The 22,399-nt window shown below is 38.3% G+C and overlaps 1 protein-coding gene across 4 annotated transcripts in view; it reads right to left on the bottom strand.

The window, feature by feature from the left end:
- The window catches only part of CEMIP (cell migration inducing hyaluronidase 1), a 126,981-nt gene that overhangs the window by 19,793 nt on the left and 84,789 nt on the right, over positions 1–22,399 (bottom strand). For all 4 annotated transcript variants that reach the window (XM_072402733.1, XM_072402730.1, XM_072402732.1 and 1 more), the window contains 4 exons: positions 18,889–19,083; positions 3,683–3,852; positions 2,453–2,662; positions 1,580–1,785 (listed from right to left, as the gene is read on the bottom strand). In XM_072402733.1, coding sequence (XP_072258834.1) covers positions 1,580–1,785; positions 2,453–2,662; positions 3,683–3,852; positions 18,889–19,083 — 781 coding nt within the window. The remainder of the gene's footprint in view (positions 1–1,579; positions 1,786–2,452; positions 2,663–3,682; positions 3,853–18,888; positions 19,084–22,399) is intronic.

Here is a 22,399-nt window from a genome sequence, read left to right as displayed (position 1 = left end):
ATTTTTTAAAAATGCATGCAAACGTATATTGCGTTTATATGCGTTTTATGCACTTTTATTAGCATTTTAAAGCTTGCCTTTTTCATGTTTCCCTGTGTTTCTATCGCGTTTTTAACTAATTTGCATATTATGTGTTCAAAAACGTGGGAAACCGTGGGAAAACATCCCATTAAAATCAATGGAAGTGTTTACCCACATGTTCCTGCGTGTTTGGGCGTTTTCCAGCGTTAACCCAACGTTTTAATTTTTTATGCGTGGCAAACAATGTTTAAGATAAATGTCATAAACGTGCCTCAAGGAAACGTCCTGGTGTAGATTAACCCATTATAATGCATCGGGATTTCAAACAAGAGCTTTAAAAGCCTCAGGGTAAACGCTGGAGAAACAGTCCGTGTAGACTAAGCCTTACCAAAAAACAAAAAAACAAAAACTGCTTTGTTATAGCTATTGGTAGACCAGAGTTACTCCAAAGTTAAAAATTTAAATCCTAGATTACTACCCATTCTCAAGCTCCATATAGAATTTGTCTAGTCAACCATGTCCCCCCAAAAAATAATAATAGTTGTATTAAAATTCCAATCTCATTCTATTTTTTATAATCCAAGACAACACCTGAATATAGAAAGGTGAAATTTGAGAAACAATCTATTTTTCTAAACTATATTATATAATAATCTCAGTAATAGTATAATATATTAATGTGCAATAATTGTGTATTCATGTTCAACTTTTTAAACCTCAGAGGAACCATGTAAGTGATTTGCAATTCTATAATTCAATTATGATTTTTTTCGGGAGCTTGAATCATGGTTGGGTAGACAAACTTTAGTCAAGAGTTTAAATTAGATAGAGAATGGGTGATGATCTTGGATTTTATGTAAAAAAAAAGTTTCATACAAAAATGCAAAGATTTAGGTGTAACTAAATTATCTGATATCCAAAGGTAGATCATTTTTAATGCTGCTTTATACAACAAAATAATTTTTGGTAATTATCGTGAAATTAAGCAAGTAATAACAACGGCCAAAAAAAGAGATACATTGAAAATTGCAGTGCCACTAATGGTGATCAGTAGATAAATACCTCTTTAGATTAGTGATTAGTGTAGAACCCCTTTACATTGGTAGACATTATGATAGTGACCAGTTGATGGGTCAATGGAAAGTTTGCCCCTGACACCGGTAGTGAGTGTAAGCAAGAGATCAGTCCATAACTGCTAACTCCTCATGGAACCTCTAGCAAGGGAATCCTTGATGAGAAAAGCTTGCATACGCTAAATATTTGCCATGGCTATAAAGACTCTGTTGCTGTACAACTATATTTTGGGATGGACATAAGGATTGCCATAGTTATAAAGACTCTGTTGCTGTTCAACTACATTTTTGGGATTTACATAGGGTTGTGCAAAGTGAGTTTGTTGCACGAGGGCCCCATAACATCCTCAGCCATCAGGGACCCCCATAAAGGCGCTAAGTCAGTTTAGCAGGAGATGGTTCAAGTCATTTTGTCACAGGGGCTCACTGTTGGCTATAACCACCACTGACTGTCAGTGTACGTTTTATATAGTCTTAGTACATACTTGCAGTCTTGTCTGGGTTTCGCCACATATCCTGGGAAGGAGCCTTCAGTAATGGTTTTGCACATTTTATTGTCTCTGTCAGATGGTAGTAAAGTTCCTGCTTTGATAAGAAGTCCTAGACAGTGGTCAAATGTATTGCGTTCTTCGGGACCATCCTCCGTGAAAAAACAGTGACCAAGGGTGTCATAGCCAACCACATCCTTCACCTAGGCAAAAAATGACCAGGATTAATACATTGTCTATACTTAACTAACCCCTAGTTTAGAAACAGGTTTACTATAGAACTATTGGGTTAATTAATACTAAAAGTTAAATGATGCCTCAGTTTTTTTATCATATTCCTCCCGATATGTAGAATGGGATCATTTTTTCTGCACGATATGTCATGATTTTATTAAAAATGCAGACAACAATCTGAAGTGCCAGTGGCAACTATGTTTTAATAGTGCAGCTCCAGAGCTGTCTTTCTCTCCATACTGAATACACGATATAGTGCTGAGCTGGAACAACTACAAAGCTCATGAGTTCTGACTTCACCGGCTACATATTTGGCCTGTGACTTGCTAAGTAGTAAAGCAATGCACGACAGCCAAACAAATTAGGCAGTGGTAACTTCTATATTATTATAATAGCAGGTTTTTATTAAATAATACTTCTACCTTTGGTTATTGTGGGCTATCCAATGCCAAAGTGGGTATATATTTATAATAATAAAGATCTGAAAGTTTGGACTGTAATATAATTAGGACTCTGATAATCAACCATATTCGGTATCTCTGGAATCTGGAACAGATTATTAGCAGTGATTTGGTGATGGAAATCTATCTGTGTATACACTTAAGGCCAAGGTTTAAAAATTTTAAAGATTCCTACCAGCAATCCATTGGTGCCATGGACAGTGACACAGCGAGAGAAGGAATGGTGAATTGATATGTCCCTCACGTAGGTGGGTGGGTAATATCCACCCTTCTCATCCACATCACCAGTAGTATGGAAATGAATAGGGTAATGCCCCATTGTCTGCTGTCCCATGTGTTTCAGCTCTATTCCTTCCAAATGAACAGATTTGAAGCCTTGTCCAACCTGAAAACAGAATTTACAGTTAGTTTGCTTTAGAGTGATCCAAATGAAACAAACATGATCCAGCTGTTAAAGAAAATATTGGTGAACCTCCTACAGGAGGCATATTTTGCCTGGAAACTTGTAGAGAGCTACAGACTTGCTGGTGTTACTACAGTGTTAATGTTTGTAAGGTTTATATATGCAAACTTGGTTTTTAAGTATCTAAACCTCCATTTACCTCTATCAATCTGCCTAATGCATAGGCCACATAAATGGTTGCAGTCAATGGACGGCCGGCCCATCCCTTTACCCTAGCTAGCAGCAAAGGCTTTCCAAAACCTAGGGGGTAAGTGCTTGCCACTGAATGAATGAATACAGCCTTCATTTTGGGATGTTTACTTCTAGGGTTAAGTACCCATGTACAGGTAGGGCTAGAAAGGGTTAAGGGGGAAGGAAGGCCAAATAACTTCAGCAGTTGCAAGGTCTCCATGTTACTCAAGCCTAAGGCTACGTACACACTTGCAATGGTTCTCGTCCAATAATCAGCTCAGGGCCGAATCTGGCGTGTGTATAGCGCCCGCCGTTCATCATCCAAACAACCGTCCTGGCGGATCCACAGACTTTGAACGACAAATGATTTAAATGGAAGTAAAGAGGGAGAGCACGCAGCAGGGTGCCGCTCCGTCGTTCCCCCCTTCCCTTCTCCAAAGAGCAGAATGGCAATGTATGCACAGCATTCGTTCATGCATTGTACAGTCCTTAGTCATTGGGAAGGATCGTGAAAGATCCTTTCCAACGACAATTATTGCACGTGTGTATGCAGCTTAAAGCACACTTGTAATCTCTCGCAGAATCAATGTTAAGAAAAAAAGGCCTGGGTTTTTAAAATACTGATTCTCAAACAAGAAAAATCTTAAAAAATAATAAGCCACAAATCTAAAACATACATCTGATTGGTTAATGCTTTGTTTTTTAATGTGAACCACTATTCTCTAAAAATTGATGTGTAAGTTATCCCATTATAAAAGAATGAACTCATACCTTGAGGTGACCTCCAAATGTATCAAAGTTGTAGTATTTACACACGGGGCTGTTGTAACAAGACTCCTCCATTTCTCCAAGAATAACCACATTCCTGCTCAGGAGACCAACTTCTGCTCGCATATCCACTCCGTCCATCTCTTCTCCAATATGGAGATACTTAGCTGTCCCTACAAAGCCAACAGGAATTTTCATTAGCTTTATGAACTTGCTTTATGGAAGGTTTTTCACCTCTGGCTTGGCAAAAACACTTTTCCAATTTAACTAACAGAATCCTTTTGCAGATCCAATAACAACACACAGTCTAAAGTTAATTCCTTTGCTTGGCGTGTGCATCAGTAAAAAGTAATACGATTTCATCATTGCATGGACTAGGACAATTCTAAATTTGTAAAATGTAAAGACAACCTGGTCTATTATCTTATTTAAAAGCAAATAAGTATGAATGAATCCCAAAACCCGTTTTTAGATTTTGAACAGCGTAGGGAAGTCTTCTTCTGCTTCTTAATATTATTACTATTATTATTACCTTTTATTTGTAGAATGCCGGCATATTACACAGTGCTTTAGAAAGTCCATAGTCAAATCACTAGCTGTCCCTCAAAGGAGCTCACAATCTAATGTCCCTACCATAGTCATATGTAGGGATGAAAGCTTTCCTCAGCCAATCAGAAAGCACTAGAGGTTTTGATTGGGGAAACTTGCAACCCATTTAACCTCTAGTGCCAGGGATCGCACACTGGGTTGATCAATGAATGCAGCCGGCGCTCGATTAGCGAATTTACACGGGCCATTCTCGCTTACAATTTCGGTAAGCAAAAAAAGCCAAATTCGCTGCAAGATTGAGTTTTAAAAACTCGCTCGCTCATCCCTAGTTAACTGTCATTATTACAGTCTAGGGTCAAATATGGGGGGAAGCCAATTAGCTAACTGCATGTTTTTCAGAACCAGCTTTTATTGCTGTCTATGTCCATGTTGGGTTGATTATAATCAATTCCTTACCACCTGTCTCAAAAACTGGAAATAAGAGTGGAGAAGGGTAAGAACTGCCAAGTTTGCTCCATTTCCACAGTACCCCTATTTAATGTACAGCACTGCATATTATGTTGGCGCTATATAAATCCTGTTTATTAATATTAATAATAATAATACTAATAATAAAAATAATAATGATAATATTAATAATACATTTCATAGAGGTGGGGGTTGTCCTTGCCTTGAACTTATTTTGTATAAGAGCAGTCTACATCTATCTTCATATTTAACTAAATACATCTACAAGCCATTACAGATTTATTTTCCCTTTATTTTAGACTCCAAGAAGCTTAACTTAAGGTCATGCAAACACAAAAACTTGAACTGTATTGTAAAATCAAACCAAAGACATAAGGTCATTGGACTATAGTGGGAACCACACCCATGAAGATCTTTATGAAAGTATGGAACCCAATTTAGGTAATGTATGGCCGTGTGTCTCAGGAATTCTATAAAACACCTTATCACTCTTTATCCCGGATACATTTACATAGTCCTGGGGAGCTGAGACTGAATGATCTGTGATTAACAGGAATGCAAAAATACACGGCAGACACATAGAGCCAGGCCTGTCTAGTCTACCTGCTTTGAAGCTGCAGGTCACATATGGTCTCTGTTTCTCTCACTCCTACTTGAATTCCATCATAAAATTCAATTGTCCACTAGCATTAGAGGATTACAAATCACAAGATTTTCAGCCTCTTTGCATGCAATTCTGGAAATGTCCGCTCCATTATTATGTCTGCATTCCAAGACCCTCTGTTTAACTTGCTGGGGGGCTTTGATTACAATTTCTAAAATATAGATGGAAGCAATGTAAAGAATACAGGTATAGAATATTAAGCATAAAATTGTTAAGCTGGACAACATTACTAGAAACCTGACAGATCGATTTATGGAAAAATTGGATGAAACTGGATGAAAAGAAACTGGATGGCACAGCATGAATCAATCAAAAGGTAGGTAGATTACTTGCATCTCTTATTAGTTTAAAAAATCTTTATATAATAGCATCATAAGTCGGTCAAACCTATTTTAGAATATTGTCATTATAATAGTATCACTTATATGACTATACTGATTTAGGAGCGGCATGCACCACATTTATGTGAGAATGGGCTGCCAAATACCACCATGGCTTCAAGTTCATGTGTTTTAAAAAAGGAAGGGCACAGCCATTCTGTTGACATCGTGGCTTTTGCAGGGCCAGCACTGTTGGAGTGTAAGCAACCCATTTGTTAATTATATAGCTTTAGATTGGTATGCAAACAATCATTGTTTTAATTAGAAATCCCTTAGTTCCAAACCAAAGGCTAGAAGAGGTGGATAGAGTACACACATGTTCCTCTTTTCCTATCTCATCCAGAATCTGGACAAAAAGGGGAGAATGGAAATAAACAAGACTTTGTCAAATCTGGAAATATGAATGTTTAAAGCTAAATTAAAAGAAAAGGGTACCATATGTTCTTACTAAAAATGGATTGACTTTTCCTAGGACCATTGGTACAAACTGTCAGCAAAAGGCTATGAGCTAGAACAATTTTTGGTTTCTGCACGCTCAATGAATGCCTCGATAGAAACACCGATTTACTGTGTATAGAATAAAAGATGCAAGTAAAGAATAATTTCTGTGATGTGCTGAACACTTCCATGTGATGTTTCACTTGAAATAACTTTCAGGTCTTCAGGGAACCCCGGCTATAATTACTATATCCACAGCTCAACGTATATTAGTGCGGTGGTCAGTGGGAAGAATTCCTCTTACATTGTGGCCAGGGAAGAATGTCACCCTTACAGATACCCAAAATCAATGGTGTCACCTAAACTGACCTGAAAGACACAAATTGCTCAAGGAACCCCCAGCCACCCCTGGAGCAGGGGTGCCCAACACGTGGATCGCGATCTACCGGTAGATCGTAGAAGCTATGCAAGTAGATTGCAGAGCCCTGCCTTTCAAAATAAACTCTACCGCGCACAGGAGTTATTAAGTCCAAATACTGTTCCACCATGACTGATAATCATTTGGAAGTCTGTTTGAGGCTGACTACCAGCAACTACTGTCCCGACTATGCAACTTTGGCTGATTCCCTTAAGTTTAAGACGTCATTGGAGTGAGGTAATGGCCAAAAACGTACAGAATTGTATTGTGCCATACATGTTCATGCTGTTATGCAGGATACACAATATATATTTTAAATATAAAGTATACTCACTGTATATATATGTAAAAAAATATATATGTTTAGCATATGTTGGTAGATCATTTTGACTTGGTCATTTTAAAAGTAGCTCGCAAGCCAAAAAAGTGTGAGCTCTGCTCTGGAGGAACCCTGGTTGAGAAACTCTGCCTTAATGGTCCACTATACACAACTAAGGTCAGATATCCAAAGCTATGGAGTCTAAATTTCATTTACTACAACCTTTTCCAAAAGGCTTACAGTCTACTGTGCATGCTGTAGGAATAATGATGTAAATCATATGTTTCCTTATATCTGCATGTGGTTTTGCGCTGTATCTTCATACAAATTCCACAGCAATCAGCCTTACTTTAATTCAACTTCACCCCCTGCAATAATACAGGAAGGGAGTACAGATAAAGCTCATTCTGAATTACCTTACATGAAATATGGTGTCTGTTAGTGAAGCTGAACAGAGCAAGTGTCCCACTTGTATGCTTTTCATTTAATCATAATGCAGGTCATGCTAAGCTGTAATCACTCTAAAAAATGCCAAACATGCACTGAGCTCAGTCTATATATAAACTCCTTCTGTAGTTTTGGCTCGTGCCACAAAACAAAAGTTATTTTGGAACATTTAATTCTCAAAATGCCCCTTTAATGATCTATTTAAAAAAGGAATGCCTTTAATTTAAAACCTGAAAAAAACACACGCCTATGCAAACAATACCAGAAGCGGACAGAGAAAGAAAAGATTTTCCATCGTACTTACTGCCAGAGCTGAATTAGGTTAGTGAGGAAAAGTACGGAATACAAAGAAATAAAAACGTTTTATTTGAAACAAGGAATGCAGGCACGACAGTAGAAAATAAAAAAAAATAAAATGATTCAGGAAAAGAAAAGTGTGGAGAAAAAGTGTGGTATTTGTGCCAACTTTGTGGGATTGGTCGTATTTTCCACATTGCTTACATAGTGCCAAGCATCCAGACACCATGCAGATTACAGGAACATGGCAACATCCTATGTATTATATGAACAGATCTTAACTTTATCTGCTGATTTAGCCACAACAACAATAACTTGCTGTATATATCATATGCAGGGTGCATTTATGAACATTATCTTGCTGATTCAACTAGAAAACGCATGCGGATGTACACAAAAAGGAACTAATCTACAGCAATAACAGTTTAGTCTGCTGAAAGAAATATGATTTTGGATTGGTTGCTGTGGGAATATGCATATAAAATACTTACACATTACCATACTAAAAACAGCATGTATACATTGTAATTTAGAAATGTACTGGTATATATATGGCAGTGGTTTGTGGTATGGTGGCCTAACTTCAACCCAAATGTTTTGAATAGAACTTGACAGTGCCAGTTGTCTGGACACTCTCATCACTAACATGCGTGTAGGATGGTCACATATTACAAATTAAAGGGACTTGCTATTACTTTATGTCTTTATGGAAGGTAAGGGGGGGTGGGGGGAATTCTTTGCTATGGACATGTTATCTAGGTGTCACCTTCAGAACATTTCCAGGTCCTCTCACTTTCACCTGTGCAAATCCAAAATCCACCCCTACCTGTCCCCAGAGACCACCAAACTCCTTGTACATGCTCTTATCATCTCTCAACTGGACTACTGTAACCTCCTCCTCTCTGGTATTCCACTAACCGGACTCTCTCCTCTTCAATCTATTATGAATGCTGCAGCCAGACTCATCCATCCTTCCCTCCGCTCCTCTCCTGCTGCCTCTCTTTGTAGTTCTCTTCATTGGCTTCCATTTAACCTGAGAATCAAATTCAAGCTCCTGTGCTTTGCCTTCAAATCCCTCCACAGTTCTTGTCCCACTTACCTTTCTGACCTGATAGAAAAATACTGCCCTAGCCGCTCTCTCCGCTCCTCCAATAACCTACTAATCACTTCCTCACTCATAACCTCATCACACGCACGGCTCCAAGACTTTTCTAGAGCTGCCCCAACTCTCTGGAATGGTCTTTCTTATTTGGATTGCTCCTACTTTCTGCTCATTTAAAAGATCCTTCAAACCCATCTTTTCAAACTTGCCTACCCGTCTTCTTCTGTCCCAAACCCTCACTATTTACCCACCATTCCATATCTCCCCTCCTATTGTGTTCTGCTTCCACACATCTTAGATTGTAAGCTCTTTTGGGCAGGGTCCTCTCCCCCTCCTGTGTTGCTGTCTGTATCTTTCTGTCATCTGCAACCCCTATTTGATGTACAGTGCTGCATATTATGTTGGCGCTATATAAATAATGTTAATAATATTAATTCAAAAACTAAGAATGGGTAACCCTTTCCTTGCCTACCCAAAACTAATTGCCTTTTCACTCCAACATTTTGTTGGGTTCACTGATGGTAAAGACAGCAACATGAGATCTCATTGCAGTGACACTACCAAAGAAACTTGGTTTTGGTCTCCTCTATTAGCATATAAACTATATGATGTTGTTAGGCCCCTGCCAAGAGAATAGAGCCAGTGGGAAGATTCCATTATCATTTATATCCAGAGGAGATCGTCAACTTCAAGCTTGCAAGCTGAAACATCATTTTGCAGTGGTATCAGAGTTTGAACTCCAGTGGCTGGAACCACGATGGCCCTTCTGGGTGATGAGCCACTCACAAACTGCTGCTATGTGCAAAGAGCGGAAAATGGCACCCCAGGGTCACACATTTCCATTGGAGCAGTTGGAGCCTTGTCCAGTACATTATGCCCAGAATAGCCCAACCCAATTGGATTCAACACCCCAGTGATGGCTAAATCAAATTTAACTTCCCAACCAGAGAAAATGTTGATGTTTGAGATGCCATTCTCTGGTTTTCTGAACCTCTATCCAAAAAAGGTTGCCGAGATTTTTTTTAAAACTGTTTAAAAGTTTCAAGTCCTCGAAAGCCTCAACTGAAACATTCCTCATCTTAAACACAAACAAAAGATTTTGTTTTAAAAGGGCTGGGTTTCCCGATAAGACTGTTCTCCAATGAAATAACTCTAAATTACAAGTTCACTATCTACTTCAATAATAACAACCCATTTTACCAAACCCTTCCTTATCCACCCTGACTGTTATTTTAAGATTAAAAAAGTAAAGAGCCTGCTAATCCAACACTGAAGAAACATCGTATTATCTTAAGTAATATAAATAAAGCGTGTGGGAGGATACTTGGTGGAATATTTGCAAGGAGTCAGCAAGTGTTTAAGTCTCATATTTATATAAAAAAGAAATGTTCTCAGCATATGTTTATAGCACTAGGTCAGAACAGTCCGGCACGTGCTGGAATAATCTGAGCTTTATATATGGTGACTTTAGTTTATTACTAGGATTCTGGGGATATCATCAGTTAGAACTTGGAATGCAATGTTTGTGTGATCTCCAGTAATTACAAGAATCCATCCAGCCCATGATATTTATTACTTAAACTGAACGCTGCATATTTTCATGCATAATTAAAAACAGTCTTTATGATGTTATAGAATATTGGCCCCTCAAGGACTTTTGTCTCTTGTGGTACCAGTTTAAGAGATCCAATAAGCACAGAAACTGCTGATGTGCACAAAGCAAAGTAAAATACTTCTTAGTCACATGAATACAAAATCAAAGCTATGAATCTTTCACTTCAGTATGAGAGAAGCTATTTTTACTGAAATGCTGGAACTTCTCCTAAACAAGGAGTTTGTCAACCAGGGTTCCTCCAGAGTTTGCTGGGGGTTCCTTGTGCAATGAGCAGTTTGTGGCTCTCAGGTCAGTCTCAGTGACACCAGTGATCTTTTATGGCTAAGGGTGACATGTGGCCAGCAATGTAAGAGCCATTCTTCCTATTGACCACCACACTAATATACTGTAAGCTGTGGATATAGTAATCATAGAAGGGGTTCTCTGAAGACCTGAAACATCACCCAACCTTGGGCATGCCAGAACCCAGTGGAAAGAACATGGCAGCATCTGGCATAAGAGCGAGCCTAAGAAAGGTGAGAGAAATCAATTCAGAACATGATTTGCTGGGTCAGTACAGGTAAGAAGAACAGGTAGGTGATTTTTTTAATTAAAGTCCTTTTTTAAGCTTTCACCATGGACAAGGCATAGGGGTTGATTTACTAAAGGAATAAAGGCTATTCACTTGCAAGGGATACTTTACTTGGCTTAGTGAAATAGGTCAAGCGCCACTGACTTCAGCTATCCAATCACATGCAAAAATGATGTTATTTAAATTTCCTGCACTTCAATGGGTATTCTTTGCTAACGTCAATTTTCCCTGTATTCACTAAGCTAATTTAAATATTTTTTGGAAGGGTAAATAATTCATCCTGCTAAGTGAACAACGTATATTAATTTAGTAAATCAACCCCATAATCTTTATTGCAGAGTTTCTCAGCCTAGGTTCCTCTAGAGCAGGGGTGTACAAACTTTTTGCAAGGAGGGCTAGATTTGGTGAGGTGAAAATGTGTGGGGGCTGACCATTCAGAATGTACTCAGGGTTAGTGTGGGCATGGTCTGCGTGGGGTCCGCACAGCACACACCCACCAGGGTGACGTAGGGGATTCCCTGTGCACAGAGTCCGGTGTCAGTGCGGGCTCCATGCAGAGCACGTTCTTACAATCAGAATGGGCCTGGTCCGGCCGGTCCCGCACAACACACACCCACTTTAATGACGTAGGGGATTCCCTGTGTACACATGGGGACTCCCGTCCTGCCGATTATGTCCGCCGAGTAGCGGGCCAATAATTGCAAGGTGGTTGATCAACTCTAATGAAATATAAAAAAGTTTTTTTGTACATGTGCATTTTATACTGTGGTCAACAGTGCTGGCAGGCTCCATAGTATTCATTTTATGACAGAGACCGCGGGTCGGTGGACATCTGAACATGGGCTGTAATTGGCCCCCGGGCCAGACTTTTGACATACCTGCTCTAGAGATTGCTAGGGATTCTTTGAGCAATGAGCAATTTCTCATTTATCACTGACACCAATGATCTTTTTGGGTGATATTCTTCCCACCGGCCAGCAATATAACAGATATTCTTCCTGCTGACCATCATGCAATTGTACTCTGAACTAGATATAGTAATTATAGCAGGGGGTTCCCCAATGTTAAAAGGATGAGAAGCACTGCTCTATTGAAAGAATACTGGGAAAGCCAGTTTAGTAAGGAATGGGTACCAAAGGAAGAACCTCTACCTCTACAGTCTATTTCATAAAAAAGGCCGATACATGTAAAGAAAGCACTGGAGGTCAATATCCTGAGCATTCGAAATAAACAGGAACCATGGAGAGGTGAAATATAATGCGTTCATTAACTGCATGCCACATAGGAAAAAACAGGCAGATAAAAGGAAAACTTCTTCTGAAGAATGTGTCAAGAATTGAGATGATCTCATAGTTTATTTCCATTGCAGGAAGGTATATGTCTAAATGTTATCGCAGCATGGCATCTGTCTAACCCCTCTGATATATGGGATAAATGGGCCCATCCTGGTGAAAAATGTTTTTGGGTATTTGCCAAAGAGGCTTTAGCTGCAATTAAAAAATTGAATTTTATTTGTTTTTGGTAATCCAGCTCCTGACTCATGGCCTAAGGATTTCAAAAACCCACGCATGCTTTTTATAACATAATTACAAATATTATCCTGTGAAGTTACTTATTGCTAAGTGACAAGTGATTCAAAATGATGTTAGGCTGCATGGAGATGAAGTTACAAGGGATGCCAAATTTATCACTCTACATGTGTGTATGTAATGAAGAACAGAGCCAGGTTCACTAAATTTAGCTTTTGTCATATTCAGACAGATTTTTCAATAAATTACACTTGCTGAACGTAGCCTGTACACATTTTCCTTACCTGCACTAGAGTTATTTACTATAAATTATTAAATTTCCATATCCAAACATGATCCACACATTGCCTTTATTATTATATTTGATGGTGTGCATGGTGCTCCATTACATTCTATATCATGCTTGCTTGGTTTCCTTTACTAATAAATGGTAGGAAAAGTCAAAACAGCCACCAATAACATTTTTGGCCATTACCTTACTTGATGACGTCTTAAACTGAAAAGAATCAGCCAAAGTTGCATAGTTTGGACAGTAGTTACTGGTAGCCAGCCTCAAACAGACTTAAATCATGTCATGGTGGAACGGTTTTTGGACTTAATAACTCCTGTGCCTGTAGAGCTTATTTTGAAAGGCAGAGCTCCGCAATCTACCGGTAGATTGGGATCCATGTGTTGGGCACCCCTGATTTTAAATACTCATAAGGAATAATACTGTTATATGAAGTGGCACATCATCCAACCTTCGGACATTTGCAGCATTTTACTTAAGCCTAAAGAGTTAAGATGTTCATTCAAGAAACTTGCATTAGGCTTGGCACAGATATCCCCTGGTATTCACTTTTTTCCTCTATCAATCTAGTACTTGCATCTGCCCAGAACATCCCAAGCTTCTACACTGTCCAAATTAGTTTGTGTCTTGTCATCCCATCTCAAACAGAACAATCAAGTGCAATTCACATGAGTAATATGTTAGCCTGTGAATCTGTCCTGTACCCAACTCCTAAAGCAGCTATAATTTTAACCTTTCTCTATTCCAGAAGCAGCCAAACCTCACCCGGCCTCCCCCCAAAACTTCCTCAGTTGACCTGCCAGGAACCACTAAAGAAAGTTTCTTCTGTTTATGACACATGAGAACACTTCTGCTACACACTGTGCTGGTGCAATAGCCAAGGTTGCACTCTCTTCAGCCAAAAATCCCAGTTTCAGTGCCTGTTGAACTTCCAATAAACATAGAAGTGGCTGTGGAAATAGCACAAGGTGTATCATTGTTGTCTTCATCTATTGTGTACATTGGTAATTCATTCTGGGTACACATGCGTTTTGAATATTTCCAAATTGTCAGGTCGTGTTTTCATCATGGTATGCCCAACACGTGCATGTAAAAAAAACACACACCTAACTTGTGGAAAAGTATTAAATACGACACACGGCACAAACATTCATTAGATTTGATGCAAGCATCTCACTGATTGCCCTTGTTAGAAGATCTCTCTACACCAGAATGAAAACCATTAAGGCATAAAATAGATATTCGAATCCTGTAAAAACACCACATGCTTCCTATTTTGGCATGTCATTGCACAAGTATTTCTTTTTACCAAAATGAAGTCAGACATAAGGCGATGTGTAGTATAAACAAACATTTGACCTGTGATTAGAGAAGCAGTTCTGTTTTCAGATATCATGGATGGATTCTTTTTGAACCCAAAACCTGCAATGATTTATGTAATTCCAAACACATCAGGCAGGTTAGTTGCTGTGTTACGAGGGTAACAGATTTAACCCGAGGCCATCAAAATGGTCATATGTAAATTATAAGATAAAATTGGAGAAAAAAATAAATTATAAAAAAACTAATAATAGAAAAGAAGCTAAGTGATCATAAGAGAAAATATCATATTTTAGGTACGGTTTGTGGATAGATTGGAAGTATTGATAGATATTTATTAAAGGTAGGCAAATTGAATTGTGTGCGAACACGTACTGTACATCTGATTCAAAGCCAACTGGAATTAGAATGACGTTCTATTAGAGCAAAGCAACCAGAATGGCTGAATCTTGTACATGTGTCATGTGTGCAGTTTTTAAAACCTTCAATAGGTCAAATGCTTATCAGAAAATGAGCAGCATTAGCCGGGTGAGCTCAAAATTGGCAGCAGATCTGCCTAATCCACTAGGGATCTACTGTTGAATTCACTACTGTTGAATTCCATTAGTGGATCTACTATTATTATTACACAGTATTTATATAGCGCCATCATATTACGCAGGGCTGTACAAAGTCCATAGTCATGACACTGATAACTGCCCCTCGAAGGAGCTCACCATCTAATGTCCCTACCATAGTCATATGTCATTAATGTAGTCCAAGGTCAATTTTTGGGGGGTAAGGCAATTAACCTAACTGCATGTTTTTGGTATGTGGGAGGAAACTGGAGTATCTGGAGGAAACCCATGCAAATGTAGGGAGAACTGGCATACTCCATGCAGATAGTGCCCGGCTGGGACTTACCACTGCAAAGGCAAGAGTGCTAAGCTCTGAGCTACCGTGCTGCCCTTCTACTAAGCCTAAGAAGGCAATGGAAGAAGATATCATCTATTTCAAAACACAACATAACTGACATAAAAAGCAACAACTTATTAATATTTCTCCCCATCCCAAATCTTTTGCTTTGACAATTTTATGGCTTTTGGAACTCACATAAAAGCAAACTTGAGCTGATCAGATTTGATTCTTGAATTTGCCCCCCAGAATTGACCAGTAGGAGATCTTTGACTGTTTGACTCTATCTATGCTAACATGTCTAGTCATTTCATGAGAATAAATTAATGTAGAGGCATTTCTAATCTCATAGCAATCATCTAGTTTTATGTTTTATTCAGAGCTCTTCACAAATGACAAGATTTGCCTCTACAAAAGGATGCTTTTACAGTGGAGTACGCTAATGCTGATCTGCCCCAACATGCCGTATCCCATCAGCAAGAAACTGTCGTTATCAGATTATAGAAGAGGAGACACCACTTGCTGTACCTGTATCGTATATCACACCGAGTGACAAGAGAAATACCGTGTGAAAAGATACTCATTACAGTTGACTTGTGGTTATCTCATAATACTTTGGAAATCCAAGTTATCAATGTCTTGAAATTTTCCTTGACAAATGTATATGCAACAGTTTCCATACTGATAGAAGACATACTGGAAATACAAAACCAGCTTATGAACAGGTCATAGTCTTTAATGCAGACCTGTCATCAAGGCTGTATCTTGGGCTGATCTGATGTTGCCCTAGGCATTTTTAGCAAATACTCCACACATTAGTAACTAAGCATCTCACAAGTTCACTCCATTCTACACATAACATATCTATTTTTAATAAGAAAGAATGCTAATGACTCAAGAAGAGAGACATATTATCAGTGATCATACATTAGTGGTATGCCGCTCTCCGGGTTCTGTAAGCATGTACTTAGCTTATTCTTATGGTGAATTCAAACTTTTCTTTCATTAGAAATATGTGAATAGTAACAATATTTATTAGGTCTGGAAAAGGAACAAAATCTCTATAAATGTAGTCCCCAGGTTACATAAGAGATTGGGACTGTAGTACTTGGTCTTAGGTTGAATTTGTATGAAAGTTGGAACAGGTACATTATTTTAATTATTGCAATTAGGACAGATGTTTGTCTCAACATATTATTAGGCAGCGTGGTGTCAGTTACTGTATAAAATCCTCAGTTAATCACAAACAAAGCAAAAAAAAACCTTATGGAGCCTAGACATTCATTAACTTGTGGAGCAAGCTGTGCTTTGATATGCAAAAAGAAACAACTGCAGAGTTTGTCTTAGACATTAAAGAGTTACAAGATGTTACAGATCAGCTCAGCTCTTAAGATCACCCACAACCTCAGCTATGTTACTTAAAAGATTTTGTCAGCAAGTCATGCAAACCACCCCTCCCCCCCATCAAGCCTCCGTCCTGCACACAAGCGAACAGGGAAGCCCCGTTCGTATCTAGGAGTCGTCTGTATGTCGGATGTCCTAAACTCAGGGACTACTTGAACCTAATTTCAGGGCAGATCTAGTGGTTGTTAGAGAAGTTCAACTGGACTTGTGCTTGTAGAATATGAATGTCTGCTAGGTATGGGGCTCAAGTTGAATATAACTAACTACTACTATACATATCAAGAGTTGGAAGAAGGAGAATCTTCACAGATATTACAGAGTCCTCCTTGCTTTTGTTCAGGGGATATTATAACTTTACTGTTAGATTTTTTTCAAATGGAAGCCAAATGGGAAGTTTTGTTTGTCTTGCTGATGCTCTGTTATCTTAGCACAAGACAGGTGAGTTGGTCTCTATAAAACCTTAATAAAGCTCAGTTCTTATCTTACAATTGTTTAGAACAGCCTTTCTCAATCTTTTTATCCCTCAGGAACCCTTGAAAATATTTTTAGGCTTAGGGGAACCCTTACTAAAACTGACGTTTTTGGAGTCAGTAGGTATAATCTCTTGGTGGCCAGTGGATAGAATGCCCTTCCATCTAGGGGTCGTAAACTCAGACATCATCTCATACAATGCATGGCAAAAAGTTGGAATACCAAGGGAATACCCTCTACCCAGAGCAATGTAGAGAAGAGGTCCTGGGGATAAGGAAAGTAGAAGTATTTTTTTACGATGCTTCAAGACCTAAAGAACATTTACACAAGCAGTGGTGGATGGAGAGAGTTTTCCGGTAGTTTTAACTTTTTGAAGGATGCATTTCTATATGGTAAATGTACAGGTAATGTATTAAATTATTGGAGGTTGTATATTATGGGTACATCTCTGTTATTTCCATTATTTTTTTTATAATTTACACCTTCTGTAATATTACCAGAAGTACGTTTATTGCAGATCATGATATGATGTTATAGAAATATGGATAGCAATGTATGTCCCTCCAGCTGACCCCTTGCTTTTCGTTCACTGCTTGCTTTTTTATCCCCTCGTCTCCATTCTTTCATAGGGCTACATTTCCCTGTTATTTACTTTGAGAAATGTCCAGCATTTCCCTTGGCAATGCAATTCTAGTCACATCGGGTGGATACAATTATCGTGATACTGTGACTCATAGAAGCCAATACCCCTTGCGGTCTTGATACCGAAGATAAAAGTAAAATAATGTTTAAATGGAGAAAAATGTTCCACAACTTATCATGTCTCTTTATCTTTTTACAGGAAATAGTCAGAAATGCGATGAGGTTTCTCAAAGTAGGAAAACTAGAATCTGGCCTGTTGCTCACAGAGATTAATGCAAAGTTCACCTGCAATGAACCTTCATGTATAGACATTTAGCAAACAAGGAGGCCATAATAACCTGTGTGGTGCTATTTGAGAAAAGTGAGAAATGGTCAGTGGCACCCACATGGAAAATTGTAAGAGGGTCCTTGCTTGTGTTCACTAAGGCACAGTCTGCAGCAATTTGCCACAAGTCATATCGTGGTTCGGTTGAGGCGTTTACATTCTGGAAAGGGGGACAATACTCTGTGATCCATGAGACAGATAATACTTCATGGGTCGGAACAGGTGCAGGTGCACCACTTCAGGAGTTGGAAGATTGAACAACAGAGAAAACAACCTCAACATTGTAGGTTTTTATGATGTCATCAGTGATTCCGAATTCAATTCTGGAGATTCAGCTTTACCGACTACGTCAGGTAAAATCTAGTAATATGGCTCTGAATTCTCAGGAAGTGTCTTAGAAAAGGCTACGAAAATATAAATCTTTTGGTGTGCTATGCACTGTACGAGGGGGTGCTGAGAAGTTCCTGGCTTTGCCCCCTTCTAGATGAAATAGAAAAATGAGTGTGGGGGCATATGCCAGCCTAATTTCTTGTATGTAATTGTGCAAATATCAGGGCTTTGTGATTCTTAAAACTGTTTTTTCTTTTACGTTTTTGGAGTTATGGGCCAGGGAAAGTTTGCTGACTTTCCCTGGAGAAACAAAAACTTCATGAAGGCCCGTAACTCTAAGAACGTGAAACTTGCTTGTGACTCTGCCATCACAGCTTCCCACTAAAAGAAAGAACAGTTCTAAGAATCACAAAGACCTGATATTTGCACAGTTATATACTAAGATATTAGCCTGTCATATCCCACACTCATTTTTCTATTTCATCTGGAAGGGGGCAAAGCCAGGAACTTCTCAGCACCGAGGGGTATGATACCTACATGTGGAAATGAGGGAGTGCTTAACACCACCTTCAGTGTCTCAGTGGGTAAGTGATCTTTCAATTGTTCAATCTGATGTCTATTATACAACACTACATCCATACAATAACTGACATTAAAACATTTGTATTCGTCTTAGAAATAATGGTCCCAGTGTAATGTTCATAGTCATTAAGTTCCTTATGACCATGGCTATTTACCTGCAACTTTGACTTGATTGGGGGCGCATTCTCTGCACGGCAGTACTGTGAACTCTTCAGCTTGGTACATGGAGTAGTCTGTGCTGGCCACCACAATGACATCCCCGGCTCTCCAAGATTGGGCATTGTCTGCCAGATGTAGGATGGTGCTGTTCACATTCACAGTGTTTACAGTGATTGTCAGTCTGGGCTTCACTGTAATATATGAGTAGAAGAGTATTTCATTATGAGTTTGTATTAGACAGCCCGATAAGGAAAACAATGTTCTGCAGCAAAAATAAAAAAAGCTTAATTGATGTGTCTAAGAATTAATGCTGATTTAACTCAATGACCTCATTGGAAGCCATTCAACCCCTGGAAGAACCCTGGTTGAGAAATGTATTATTTGTATTATTACCACCATTTATGTTTTTTTTTCTGTTTTGCCTTTTTTATACAGCATTATTTGCCCAGGCATCAGGGCGAAGGTCAAATAGACTAAACCCTTCCATTACAATCTGGATATGATTGCTGTATTGCCAGCTGATTGGGTTGGTCACCATTCCCTTAAATCCTCAACATAAATACATTTCTGCACAAAACTCTTTACTGGTAAATACACCCAGTGCATCCTTTGAGAATAACATCATCAAATTCTGTCCTTACAATGTGAATGATTTCAGCTGTAGAATTATTGTCAGAATATATCATTTCCGAGAAGCTTGCAATCTAATATAGACATTCCAACGGGGATAAGAAGTTTGGAAACTGGGCGCATGTTTTTATACACCAAAAGGGAATGCAATGGTTCATTTTGCATAGTATCACTACTACCAAATTCCAAAGGGGAAAAAACATGATTTTATTTCAGACATGTGGTAAAGATGATGCAGTTGACAATTGCGTATAAATGCCAAATTCAGTGAGGAATTTTTTCCAAAACAGATTAAAAAAATTTGGCTCATCCCGTCTCCATTATCCTTGTAAAGCTTCTTTCCTGACACAAGTATTATATGCTGCATGCAACTCTTTTTGTTTACTTTTCATCCCGCACCCCATGGCTGCAGAAAATAGCATGTGTTATTCAAGTTTAAATCATTTGTATTATCATGAAATTCAGTTCCTAATAAATGATTGATCTGGGACAACACATGTTTATTGGTTCATGGTATGAAAGAGTTTCTTTACCCAATCAAGAATAAAACATAATGTTTTTCTGTGTGAAAAACAAGAGTTTCAGATGCTATGTACTAGGCATAAAATTGTGATCAGGTTCTAGATTTGTGATTTCTAACAGATCAATCTTTGTTTAGTTTTATGTCAACTTTGTATTTCTGTCTTCCCTACTTTAGAACGTAGCGGTACATGGAATCAATCAAAGTAAATGGCTGTGTATGCTACTTTTACCTATGGCAACCACTTACCTAATTGAATTGTTTGAAGTTTAAAGGTATTTTGTACCTTATTATTTAGATATTACATACGCTTTTCTCCACTGCCAGGAAAAAAACCTATTCCCATTTTATGAATATGTACATTGAGCAAAAGCTTGGCCCTCGACAGCCCACCATAAAATGACTGTAGCAAATCACTCCTATTTACTTTTAATACAAACCAATGAGATGTTTGCGATTAAGTTCGCTGGATTATAATATGTTATATAAAAAGAAAATCTGATTGGTTTGAATCTCACTTTTGGCTGCAGGGATACATTTGGCCTAAATAGACAAGACAAAGTTTGAGTGTTGTACAAGCTGTACCCAACTGCTCTGAAATGTGTTTCACTTAGAATTCCTAAATTCCATCAGATCTGTGTTCAATAAAATAAGTTGGAACTACAAGTTATGATCTGGTGAGGTGTATCATTGGATGGAAAAATACATGGAAAAACATGACTGCATTAGACTTCTTGCACGATATCCATTTTTCCCAAGGTTTCTTAGAGGGTTACTACTGTTAATGTAGCTGACAAACTGTATTTACAAAGTTTTCTTTTGTATATTAACTAATCTTAGGCTAGGTTCTAATGGGTAATGGTACAATGGTTTTCCGAATGGCTCCCAATGAGTGGCGTCTTATCAGCCACTTGACAGCCCAAACCATAATTAAGGTTCTTAATGAACCAGCATTTGAACATTTGAGGTGGTACTCAACCAATCACTAGCTTCCATAATTATTTCCTATGGGATGGCCACGGGTAAGACCCTACATGACAATATCGACCATCAACATTGTTCCTGGGTGAGAAGAATCAGCACAGCACAGCAACCTCATGCCAATCCGAAGCCTTAACTATCTCACCACACAAGAAAATATTTTAGTAAGTAAAGCCTCAAACTTTAGTTACCCAGACAATAGTTTGTTATCTTCTGGGGTGAAAAATGATTGATATAGCTTGCAGTTGTCCCACAGCTTTATTTAGTGATCCACCTTGCTGTATCGTTTCCAACCAATCAAAAAAATAACCCCCATTATTGGAACCTCCTCTTCCAAGTCCTCCCCTTTCCATATAACAAAAAAGTCCGGTCCAATTATTACCTAAACAAAAAAGGTCCAAAGTGCATGGACCTAAAATCCAGCTTTCTATCAGGTTTTTTAAACTCAGATTAAATTGAAATAAGCCATCTGAAAGGAATGCATCAAGGCAGAGTTGTCTTATCTCTATTTTCTAATCTTCACATCGTGTCAAGAACAAGTGACAGAAGCTATTAGGTAATGTTAGGATATATCAGAGAAGAGCAGGGAATTAAAATGATCTTTCTAAGCAGATGACATTGATGGCTTACTTATTTCATTACCTATCCTTCACAAGGCTTTAGATGAATTTGGAAAAATTACAAGTTATAAATAAATATTTAAAAAGAAGTTATGCTCATTTATAGTTACAGCAAAACTTCAATGTCTGTATATCATTATTCACTTACATGGTCAAAGATCAGATTTATATTTAAGAATAGTTTATACAAACTCGATTTTCTCCTTTCATTCCAAGTGATATAAAAAACGGCTCCAAATATGGACCTCTAAAAATCTTTTCATAGTCAGATTTTCTGTATTACACTTCTTGCTATGGTGTTATTCAAAATGTAGGGGGTTGGTGTACTAAAGGAATTTAAAAAAAATAAATAAATCTAGCTCAGTGGATGAGCTACAAAAGTTATATATGGTGGCTCAGTGGTTAGCACTCCGGCCTTTGGAGTGCTAGATCCCAGGTTTGAATCTTGGCCAGGACACTAGCTGCATGGAGTTTGCAGGTTCTCCCCGTGTTTGTGTGGGTTTCCTCCCACATTCTAGAGACATTCAGTTTAGGTTTATTGGCTTCCCCTCAAATTGGCCTTAAACTAAAATAATGACATATGACTATAGTAGGGACATTAGATTGTGAGCTAGTGACATGACTATAGACTTTGTAAAGCGCTGGGCAATATGTCGGCACTATATAAATACTGCATAATAATTAAATAATAATATACAAATATAACTTTGTTATATTGTTGTTTTGTAGAGTGCTAAGGTTCCCATCTTTGCAAAT

Source organism: Pyxicephalus adspersus, chromosome 2 (assembly GCF_032062135.1).
Source record: "Pyxicephalus adspersus chromosome 2, UCB_Pads_2.0, whole genome shotgun sequence".
In the NCBI taxonomy this organism is placed as follows: Eukaryota; Metazoa; Chordata; class Amphibia; order Anura; family Pyxicephalidae; genus Pyxicephalus; species Pyxicephalus adspersus.
Note: the sequence above shows the minus strand (reverse complement) of the source record. Positions and strands in the feature narration are given on the sequence as shown.